Here is a 12,922-nt window from a genome sequence, read left to right on the forward strand (position 1 = left end):
ATATCAACTTCCGCGTCAGCGAAAATTCAGTAAAAAACATGGACTTTCAGAGGTTTCCAGTCCACTTACATGGTTTATCACCAAAATAACGAGTAAAACATATGGATTTGCTTAATCTTCCGAAGTAGACGCTTTTAATTTGAAAGTTAACAGAAGAAATGGAACGAATCAATATGTTCAACCAAGTCAAACACAGAAAGTTTGAAACAGTTTCAAACTGACGATAAATCCGGTATTCCTGAACCGGCTGAAGTCTGGATCTGTGAATATTATAGTGTACCAGTATCAGTATAATATGCAGGGGCGGTTATACAATTTCAGTTGGGGATCGGTGTGTTAGCCCAAATAGGCAACAGCTTTGCCTCTGTCCAATCCAGACCAGATGTGATGTTGAAAGACCAAGAAAAAATTGCCAGCCATTACAAATTTAGGCACCTAAAATCTCATGAAAAACTTGGCATAACAGTAGTGACACGCAAAACGATGGCAATGCCAAGCTGATTTAGTGGCAGTCATTTGACTGACAAAAGGAATGTCGTGCTTAATGTTACAACAAAAGTGGCTTTAAAAACCTAGGTATTTATCAATGGAGTACTATCAAAGTTTGTATTTAAAGAAAGGCCGTCTCTAACCGTCGGCTTGACTAAAGAGTAACATCCCTTTTATGTAAATTAGCCATGGAATAGATTATTTGCTAAGCAAAAGTTCTCAAATGTCAACCAAATTTTACATCAAGGTTAGCTAGTCTAAAATAATAGACGTGTTATACGGGATTCTTCCAATCCCTAACGTCTAAACGGGAATGTGCAAAAAACGGGGGTGTTTTAAAAATATTGAAATTGTTTTAAGTGAAGTATTTTATGGTCGAAATTGATCATAAAGAATTATATTCATATTTTACCATGTAAGTGAAATGTTATTTTGCACTAAACAAGCATTTAATGCATTAAAACAAGTTGTTTACCTTTCCAATAAAACGAAAGTTGACTGACACAGAAAACAATTATGCGAAGGGGAACAACTCGATAAAATCGTAATAACTCGGCCTCCTCCGACAAAGCTTCGAAATAGATCTCGTTGCACCATCGTAACAACTCGGCCATCAATCGTAACAACTCGGCCATCTCCGGCAAGCTTCGAGATAGACATATCTTGATACTAGCCGAGGAGTTCCGATTGCTCGGCCATGGCCGAAATGTTCCGAGCGATTTAAAACTGTGCCCTGAAGCCTTGCAGGTGCCCTTCATGTATATATCGTTATGTTTTGACAGAATGAAATGAAGAAAAGCCGTCAAACTCATAATTATAAGTTGGATATTTATTTTTTGTGTATGGAACTAATGTAAAATAACATTATCTGGTAATATTTTTTGTTTTTATGATATTTTATAGACGCTATATGCTTTAACCCGGATTCCTGATCGGAACAACTACCCACTTTTGATACTAAACAATTTGTACGTGAAGGATTTGCCATATCAAAAATCTAAAAAAATCCGTCAACGTACAATTATTTGGACTACAAGGTTAGCTAGATAAAACCTGCACAAAATGTTAAATCATTTAGCAGAAACTTCAAATGTATGCATCTATTTATAACATTAATTTTGCAAAACTATCTATTGTGAAATTTGCAAAGAAGCGTATAATATGTTGTTCATTCTAAAGGTGAGAGAACTTCATTATGGTTCATGCTGGCTTTGACCAAACACATGTATTCTCTACATAGGAAATTGGTGAAATTACTACAAACATCTGAACATGATTAGTATGCCATGAATGTACTATGCACTGGTAGTTCCAAACCAGTGCATTTGTAGTCTATGGGATGCTTAGTCACAATCTGCCATTCACAGAATCTGACAGAGTTATACAAATTAACTAGATAAATTAAGGTAAGTGTGATACAATTTCAAAGAATGAAGTCATGTGGAAAGATTAAGGACAAACTTGCAACTTTAGAGTCTAAACATCAAAGTGGTCAAGACATGTTAAAGCTGCACTCTCACACATATAGCATTTTTACAACTTTTTTTATTCTTTGTCTTGGAAAGAGCAAATTTTTGCGTAGGTATCAGGAAATATACGATAAAAGATTGCTGACAAAAGATCAGATCATCGAACTTCATATTTCCATACGAAAATTCATGTTAAATGGTTACTAACGATTTAAGAAAAATGCATAAAACATCAATTTTTGAACTTAAATATAAAAATAGGAGATCATTTTTTTTTGTCAGCAGTCATATAACTAGTTTCAGTGCATTTTTCGCAAAAATTGGCTCGTTTCAAGAAAAAAATAAGAAGTTGTCAAAACGTTCAATCTGTGAGAGTGCAGTTTTAATTTTATGATATGATGATAAATTTCATTGATTAATGCTTTTAGCGCAGATCTAGATAATGTCTTGAAAAAACATTATTCACAATACTGATTTTCCATATGAGTATTCCATGTATATTCATGGGCATTTTATGATGTTGACTTATTTAAGTTGATTCATCTTCATGATATCCAATCAAAATTATACACGATAAACAATATAATTGATACTTGTTTTTATACTTATATTAAATGTTGAAAAAGATACTGATATAAAAAATATTGCATGTAATTGATTTTCAGTACTCTAATATGTTTGAAATTTGATTCAGTGTTTAACCTTACAGTATTTTTTAAATCCTATAAAATTACAGTTTAAGGACAAAAGCAGTAAAATAAAAGTAAACATCAAATGCTGAATACAGAATATTTCACCAATAAAATCATAAACAAAGCAACAGTAGGTCATAACATGTACATAAAGAACAAATCTCCACCAACACAAAATTTGACATACAGCATACAGATTTAATGTCCTTAAACTTTGATTTTATTTTAGTTCTTCTGAATGACAGTGACAACATTCAAAAAAATGGTCATGAAACATTACTATTATTAATTATTTGAAAAGTGTAAACTTATATTTCTATGAGCACAAGTTAAACTGTATCTTAATACCATGTATTTAATACATGTAGTATTATTAAAAATCATACACAAGTTTTATCAAATTAATTCTCTATTTTATGTATGAATTTTTATTCATTACAACAAAAAATGCATTTCAACAAGCAGTTTTATTTTTTTAAATTTTCAGGAAAGATTTTTCATTGTTTTCAATGATCAGGACAATGAAGAAATTGACAAACTTAATAATAATTAATTGCAACAGAAATAATAATTAATTGCAACAGAAATTAAAGTGTAAACCTCTTTTCAATAAAAAAGATAAATGTCATTATTTGGGAGTGACAGAATACAGCCATTGTCCATTTCACTCTTTGTACTCAATGCATTTATAGCAGCTGATTGCTTTTTGTTCACAAAATGACTTGTATACTTGTAAATATGGTAAACATATATATTTTCAAGTGGGGTTTAATTAAAATAATTCAGAAAAAAAAAACCAAAGATTTTTCAGTCTGCTGTACAACAAAAATTGAGAATGATAAGAAGTTTGTCTTAAAGCATTAATATTTTAAGTTTTCTGATTTGTCACAATTTGATAGAGAATTTCACAAGCAGATCCAGTGGGATGGGGACACCCCCCCCCCCCCCCAATATCTAAGATCAGTTTTGTTTCAATATAGTAGAAAAAGAGCAATAAAATAATATCCCCAAAATGCACCATTTTGATCAAGAAATTGTGAAAATTTCAAACACCACTGCCAATGCTTTTAACTAAATACATTTCAGTTCTGATGGAGGGCTGCAAATTAAATGTTTTTGCCCCTAAATTATGCCTCCCAGTATCAAATACTGAATCCGCCCTTGAATTTCCCATTGTAAATCAAGCCTCTATTAAAAAATTGCACAATTGAAGGATCAACAGCCTTTTAGCTAGGATCAACAGCCTTTTGATGACTGTAAATAGTACAAATTTCTATCAAAATCACTGAACCTTATTTTCACCCAGAATTATGAACTGAACTTTCCACAAACTCTAAAGTTGTTGATTTATGATTTTTTTCAGTCTTTCTTGTTTTTATTGGTTTTATATGGATCACTCCCTTTTAAGCAGTTCCTAAAAGTGTTAAATCATGTGATTATGGGGGCTAAAGACCCATAACTCTAGCTCAATGATTTGTTTACAGATTTATTTTACAACATACTTTTAATAAATAGGCAAAATAAGTGAGTATCACTTAAATGAAAACCAACCTTTGTTGTATTTAAAATGTGAATGACGGTCTTTAAAATCTCAAAGTCTCTTTTTGGTCGATATAAATTAATTGCTTTTCAACCATTTTTTTAAATGGGGATATTTTGTTGTTCATTAGATGAATGTTCATGCTCTTTCTTAATGCATAAGGGGCCATAAACATGAGTTTCTAGACAAACCACAATCAAGATCATAACATTTCTCCTTTTTTATAAGTCAATGTTTTACATCGAAGAATAAACTCAGTTCCTAGACAGTTCTGGACCGATATGCAAATACATACCGGTACACTAGATCAACATTTTTATTTGAGTCATTATTTGAAAGTGGCGGCACAAAAAAAGGATGTCGGGGTATGAAAATCCAGCAATGAATTGATAGTTGCCTTATTGTTGTAGTGTGCATTGTATTTGGGGAAGCAGCAGCTTGGTTAGTTAAGTTAATAAGAATTCCATCCTAACTTTTGAGTGTTTTTTGGCTAGAGTCCAACACCGGACACACTGTTTATCCAAGGTTAACTTTTATGTTAAATGCAAGAGTGTCTTAATAAGTCTTTAGATAAAAGGGAGAGGGGTGAAGTTTGTGGGTAATCCTATACGAACATGGGGCATCGGTTATTGTTTTAGTGATCATAGGTTCGAGCCCATCATTAGGCCCACTTTTCCTCACAGATTTACTGTTAACTGTTATTGTGGAGGTCATTCTTTGATAAAATACAAGTAATTATCAAATCACTCACCTTTATCACTCACAATTTTATCTTCCTAAGTAGAGTGCAGCACAGCATTCCATTAAAAATGCTGACTTAAAACAGCCAAATGTAAAGCAATATTATGGAATGCTGGTTGTTCCAATTTCCTTGTATCAAAAAATCTCCAATGTGTATAACCTGTCCTCACAGGTACTTGACACAAACTTTTTTTAATGTTCTATATGGGCTATATACTATAATAAGATATAAGATATCTTAATAAACATATATATAGGCCGATTTTTTTATTTTGTGACTTGCGCCTGTGCCTGTCCTCGCAATAGTCCACCTACATGGCCGTCAACGAGTCTTTCGACGATTTTTTTTAATATGGCAGACTCGTGACGTCCACCATCCCAGCAAAAAGTAGCAAGCGGTCCTTGCGCAGAGAATCCTCGCGGTCACAATTTTGAAATTATCTCCGTTATAAATTCAAATTTCTACGCAAATATTATTGCCTACTATTAAACACATATTACATTATGTCAGTATGCCCAAAAAACATGTTAACTTATCATAAACACTTAAAAGTGTCGATTGTTTATCAAGTATCCCGATATCGGTAAATCTGGGACAAATCTGACTGGTTGTGAACATGTAAACGTTATTCGTGACCCATAATATATTAATGTGAAAATAACAACTCTAATGACAAATTAAATCCAGTTCAGATCACTGTCGGATAAAAATTGAAAAATTTTGTCATTATTATTCAACATCAATGCGTATTATTACAGTATATCATTTCGCCCGTTGCTAAATGGTAGAGAGTTGTAGCATTACAGGGATACATAAGAAATGTCAAAATAATAAAAAAGTATCCCTGATCGCTCATTATTGTAGCTAGTCCTCGCAAGTATTACGATTGAATGGCACTGCAATTATTGTTTGGTAAATCAATCCATTTCAACCAGCTGCCCCAACATACGAGCACGGTCGTAAAAGTTTAAGATCGTCTGCATTTCATTATCGCTACCTTATTTTGTGCCACTGACTTGTCTGTCATTGACGGTTTCTGAAAGTAGTGTTGCCATGGCCTCCATTTTAAATGGCTTATTTTAAGTAACACGTTTATATTTATCGCAAGGATACAGACTGACTTCATATAAAACACTTCGTATCGCTATTCAAACCGACTACGTAGATTTTGTAGATTCAATTATATCAATATGTAGGCGATATCAGAAACCCAGACATATCTAACATTTTCCGGGAAATTAAAGCAATGCATTATGGTAAATCGCTGGGCATGCGCACTTAAAACAAAGGGAGACAACACAGTGTCCACTCATTTCAAGGGCATTAATTCATCTAGCAACCATAGAATGGGCAGAACAGAGGCCGGATTCCGTGGTAAATGTAGACCGTAGAAGCAAAATTAACGCTTTGTATATTAAACTTGAGCGCGTTTAGTAGAAAGAATGAATAAAATTAAGAACTAGAAATTACAGTTCAGTTCCCCTTTAACTAAATCGTGACCGCCAGTTACTAAGTCGTGGCCACCAGTTACTAAGTCGTGGCCACAAGTTACTAAGTTATGGCCACGATTTAATGAGTTTTGGCCACAATATAAATATAGTGTTGCCGATGTCACCTCTATGCCACCGTAGATCTATATTTTAACTGCGTCTGTTATATACTGTTACTACATTCGGTCAATATGTGGTTGTGTTGACCTCACAATTGATATAGACCTCGGACTAGCGTTCTCGGTCAATATTACTTGACAGCTTAGCAAAACTACATATTGACCTCAACAGAAGTCTGTAACTAGTATTATATATCATAGGTAAAAATAGTCCTGCATCAGTTTCGCACAGACATTTTACTATACATTTATTAAGTGTATACCCGACACTATGCATCTCCATCTTTGCAGCGATGGGTTCAAGCTTCATTTTACTGGGATCTTTGATTCCTGTGCTGGAATATTTTTCTACGAAGCGGAGGCGGGCACTCCTTATTGTCAGAGTATGCACCTACATGGCGCAGTTATTAGCTGCCGGATTGTTTTTTGCGGATAAAATAAGGGATTCATTTTACTGGAGGACGGCATTTTTGTAGGTTGTTTAAATATGTTATCTTTAAATTAACACTGTAACTTTATGATGTCCCATTATCGACTAACCAAATAACATAACATTTATTCAAAATACATATCTATTTCATGTAAAAGATATGAACAGTAAACGTTATGGTAAGTATGTGTAACATAGATGATCTTGTGTAAACCGCACATATTTCTTATAAAAATGTTCTACTCATGAAAAAAGCTAGAAATGCGTTACAATATCCATGTATTAATAAAATCGACATATACATGTATTCTAAATAGATATAATCGACTTTAATATCGCATGTCGTTCAGACGTTCAGTATTTTTGACGATAAAAAATAAATTCATTTCATACTTATTAAATTTTCGTCTGAAATAGTGCATGCTTTAGATATAAAAAAACAGACACCGGACAAAATTTCCGTATAACACACATTGTTTTCTGAATCCATACCATACGGAACCCTAGTGTACATGCGCAAGTCTACTTCCTCAAAACTACGCGAAAGAAATAGGACGTTTGCCGTCGGATTTATGTGCTTTTGTAAAGAAAGCAACTCGACGTGATCAACTGACTAACACATTATTGCCTATATATCTTATATATTGCAACTTGCAAGTGTATGCTAGTACTGACTAAATCGACGCTTACTATTGATCACTGAATAGTAGATATACTTTTTATTTTCAGAGGCGCCATGGCACTGTGTGTTGGTATCGGTATTCTAGGAATGTTTCTGAAAGACTTGAAGTTGACTATGAACGAAAGTCCATCACGTAACACCAAGATAAGTTTTGTCCAGCGAGCCCTCGGCGTGCATGTTCTGGCTTTGTTCAAAAACGGCTTGTTTTATGGCCTCATTTCGCTGTTCTTCTTCTTTCAATTAGGTACAATGAATCACTAACAGTTTTTTTTATTAAACGGATTTTTATTAGACAGTATTTAAACAAAATAAAATACAGGCATAATTAGTATAATCATTATGGTAGATCTATTTCTTTCGAGAGAAAACATAATCAATACGTTATCCGCTAGACGCTGCTTTTTTATCCCTGCCCTTCCTATTATTTCCCATCTGTCTTGTTTATAGAGTGTATATTGCATCAGGCACCCATGCCCTTCCTTTTATTTCCCACATATCTTGTTTATACGGTGTATATTGCATCAGGCACCCATGCCCTTCCTTTTGTTTCCCATCTAGTTTATACGGTGTATATTGCATCAGGCACCCATGCCCTTCCTTTTGTTTCCCATCTAGTTTATACGGTGAATATTGCATCAGGCATCCATGCCCTTCCTTTTATTTCCCATCTATCTTGTTTTGTATATTGCATCACGCATCCATGGCCTTCCTTTTATTTCCCATCTATCTTGTTTTGTATATTGCATCAGGCATCCATGCCCTTCCTTTTATTTCCCATCTATCTTGTTTTGTAGATTGCATCAGACATCCATGCCCTTCCTTTTATTTCCCATCTATCTTGTTTATATGGTGTATATTGCATCAGACATCCATGCCCTTCCTTTTATTTCCCACATATCTTGTTTATACGGTGTATATTACATCAGGCATCCATGCCCTTCCTTTTATTTCCCTTCTATCTTGTTTATACGGTGTAGATTGCATCAGGCATCCATGCCCTTCCTTTTATTTCCCATCTATCTTGTTTATACGGTGTATATTGCATCAGGCATCCCTGCCCTTCCTTTTGTTTCCCATCTAGTTTATACGGTGTATATAGCATCAGGCATCCATGCCCTTCCTTTTATATCCCATCTATCTTGTTTATACGGTATAAATTGCATCAGGCATCCATGCCCTTCCTTTTATTTCCCATCTATCTTGTTTATACGGTGTATATTGCATCAGGCATCCATGCCCTTTCTTTTATTGTGCATCCATCTTGTTTATACAGTGTAAATTGCATCAGACATTCATGCCCTTCCTTTTATTTACCATCTATCTTGTTTATACGGTGTATATTGCATCAGGCATCCATGCCCTTCACATTATTTCCCATCTGTCTTGTTTATACGGCGTATATTGCATCAGACATCCATGTCCTTCCTTTTATTTCCAATCTATCTTGTTTATACGGTGTATATTGCATCACGCATCCATGGCCTTCCTTTTATTTCCCATCCGTCTTGTTTATAAGGTGTACATTGCATCAGACATCCACGCCCTTCCTTTTATTTCCCATCTATCTTGTTTATACGGTGTATATTGCATCAGGCATCCATGCCCTTCCTTTTATTTCCCTTCTATCTTGTTTATACGGTGTAGATTGCATCAGGCATCCATGCCCTTCCTTTTATTTCCCATCTATCTTGTTTATATTCGGTGTATATTGCATCAGACATCCCTGCCCTTTCTTTTATTTTCCATCTATCTTGTTTATACGGTGTAGATTGCATCAGGCATCCATGCCCTTCCTTTTATTTCCCATCTATCTTGTTTATACGGTGTATATTGCATCAGGGACCCATGCCCTTCCTTTTATTTTGCATCCATCTTGTTCATACGGCGTATATTGCATCAGACATACATGTCCTTCTTTTCATTTCCCATCTATCTTGCTTATACAGTGTATATTCCATCAGACATCCATACCCTTACTTTATTTCCCATCTTTTTTGTTTATACGGTGCATATTGCATAAGACATCCATGGCCTTCCTTTTATTTCCCATCTATCTTGTTTATACGGTGTAAATTGCATCAGACAACTATGCCCTTCCTTTTATTTCCCATCTATCTTGTTTATACGGTGAAGATTGCATCAGGCATCCATGCCCTTCATTTTATTTCGCATCCATCTTGTTTATACGGTGTAAATTGCATCAGGCATCCATGCCCTTCTCTTTATTTCCCATCCATCTTGTGTTTATGGTGTATATTGCATCAGGCATGCATGCCCTTCCTTTTATTTCCCATCTATAATGTTTATACAGTGAATATTGCATCAGACATCCATGCCCTTCCTTTTATTTCCCTTCTATCTTGTTTATACGGTGTATATTGCATCAGCCATCCGTGCCCTTCCTTTTATTTCCAATCTATGTTGTTTATACGGTGTATATTGCATCAGGCCTCCATGCCCTTCCTTTTATTCTTATCTATCTTGTTTCTAGGGTATATATTTCATCAGACATCCATGCTCTTCCTTTTATTTCCCATCTATCTTATTTATACGGTCTATATTTCATCAGACATCCATGCCCTTCCTTTTATTTCCCATCTATCTTGTTTATACGGTGTATATTGCATCAGGCATACATGCCCTTACTGTTATTTCCCATCTATCTTGGTATTACGGTGTATATTGCATCAGGCATCATTGCCCTTCACATTATTTCCCATCTATCTTATTCATACGGTGTATATTGCATCAGGCATCCATGCCTTTCACATTATTTCCCATCTATCTTGTTTATACGGTGTAGATTGCATCAGGCATCCATTCCCTTCCTTTTATTTCCCATCCATTTTGTTTATACAGTGTATATTGCATCAGGCATCCATGCCCTTCACACAATTTACCATCTATCTTGTTTATACTGTGTATATGTATCGATATCCATGCCCTTCCTTTTATATCCCATCTTTTTTGTTTATACAGTGTATATTGCATTAGACATCAATGCCCTTCACATAATTTCCCATCTATCTTGTGTATACGTGTATTTGAATCGACATCCATGCCCTTCCTTTTATTTCCCATCCATTTTGTTTATACAGTGTATATTGCATCAGGTATCCATGCCTTTCACATAATTTCCCATCTATCTTGTGTTTACGGTGTATTTGTATCGACATCCCTGCCCTCCTTTTATTTCCGAACCATCTTGTTTATACGGTGTATATTGCAGCAGACATCCATGCCCTTCATTTTATTTCCGATCTATCATGTAAATACGGTTTACATTGCATCACACATTCATGCCCTTCCTCACCTCCCTTCTATCTTGTTTATACGGCGTGTATTGCATCAGGCATCCATGCCATTCCTTTTATTTCCCATCTAGCTTGTTTATATGGTGTATATTGCATCAGGCATCCCTGCCCTTCCTTTTATTTCCCATCTATCTTGTTTATACGGTGTATATTGCATCAGGCATCCATGCCCTTCATTTTATTTCGCATCCATCTTGTGTTTATGGTGTATATTGCATCAGGCATGCATGCCCTTCCTTTTATTTCCCATCTAGCTTGTTTATATGGTGTATATTGCATCAGGCATCCATGCCCTTCCTTTTATTTCCCATCTATCTTGTTTATACGGTGTAAATTGCATCAGGCATCCATGCCCTTCTCTTTATTTCCCATCCATCTTGTGTTTATGGTGTATATTGCATCAGGCATGCATGCCCTTCCTTTTATTTCCCATCTATAATGTTTATACAGTGAATATTGCATTAGGCATCCATGCCCTTCCTTTTATTTCCCTTCTATCTTGTTTTTACGGTGTATATTGCATCAGCCATCCGTGCCCTTCCTTTTATTTCCAATCTATGTTGTTTATACGGTGTATATTGCATCAGGCCTCCATGCCCTTCCTTTTATTCTTATCTATCTTGTTTCTAGGGTATATATTTCATCAGACATCCATGCCCTTCCTTTTATTTCCCATCTATCTTATTTATACGGTCTATATTTCATCAGACATCCATGCCCTTCCTTTTATTTCCCATCTATCTTGTTTATACGGTGTATATTGCATCAGGCATACATGCCCTTACTGTTATTTCCCATCTATCTTGGTATTACGGTGTATATTGCATCAGGCATCATTGCCCTTCATATTATTTCACATCTATCTTGTTTATACGGTGTATATTGCATCAGGCATCCATGCATTTCACATTATTTCCCATCTATCTTGTTTATACGGTGTATATTGCATCAGGCATCCACGCACTTCCTTTTATTTCCCATCTATCTTGTTTATACGGTGTATATTGATTGCATCAGACATCCATGCCCTTCCTTTTATTTCCCATCCATTTTGTTTATACAGTGTATATTGCATCAGGCATCCATGCCCTTCACATAATTTCCCATCTCTCTTTTGTACACGGTGTATTTGTATCGACATCCCTGCCCTTCCTTTTAATTCCGAACCTTCTTGTTTATACGGTGTATATGGCAGCAGACATCCATGCCCTTCCTTTTATTTGTGATCTATCTTGTTAATACGGTTTACATTGCATCAGACATTCATGCCCTTCCTTTTCCCCTTCTATCTTGTTTATACGGTGTGTATTGCATCAGGCATCCATTCCCTTCCTTTTATTTCCCATCTATCTTGTTTATACGGTGTATATTGCATCAGGCATCCATGCCCTTTCTTTTATTTCCCATCTATCTTGTTTATACGGTGTATATTGCATCAGGCATCCATGCCCTTCCTTTTATTTCCCATCTATCTTGTTTATACGGTGTATATTGCATCAGACAGCCATGCCCTTCCTTTTATTTCCCATCCATTTTGTTTATACAGTGTATATTGCATCAGCCATCCATGCCCTTCACATAATTTCCCATCTATCTTGTTTACACGGTGTATTTGTATCCCTGCCCTTCCTTTTAATTCCGAACTTTCTTGTTTATACGGTGTATATGGCAGCAGACATCCATGCCCTTCCTTTTATTTCCGATCTGTCTTGTTAATACGGTTTACATTGCATCAGACATTCATGCTTTTCCTTTTCCCCCTTCTATCTTGTTAATACGGTATGTATTGCATCAGGCATCCATGCCCTTCAGTTTATTTCCCATCTAGCTTGTTTATATGGTGTATATTGCATCAGGCATCCCTGCCCTTCCTTTTATTTCCCATCTATCTTGTTTATACGGTGAAGATTGCATCAGGCATCCATGCTCTTCATTTTTTTCGCATCCATCTTGTT

At 35.4% G+C, this 12,922-nt stretch overlaps 1 protein-coding gene across 1 annotated transcript in view; it reads left to right on the top strand.

Annotated features, from left to right (window-relative positions):
• Window positions 1–12,922, top strand: part of LOC128209196 (uncharacterized) — a 30,763-nt gene that overhangs the window by 1,803 nt on the left and 16,038 nt on the right. The window contains exons 3-4 of the mRNA XM_052913124.1: window positions 6,833–7,013; window positions 7,701–7,897. Of these exons, the coding sequence (XP_052769084.1) occupies window positions 6,833–7,013; window positions 7,701–7,897 (378 nt within the window). The remainder of the gene's footprint in view (window positions 1–6,832; window positions 7,014–7,700; window positions 7,898–12,922) is intronic.

Source organism: Mya arenaria, chromosome 11 (genome assembly GCF_026914265.1).
Source record: "Mya arenaria isolate MELC-2E11 chromosome 11, ASM2691426v1".
NCBI lineage: Eukaryota > Metazoa > Mollusca > Bivalvia > Myida > Myidae > Mya > Mya arenaria.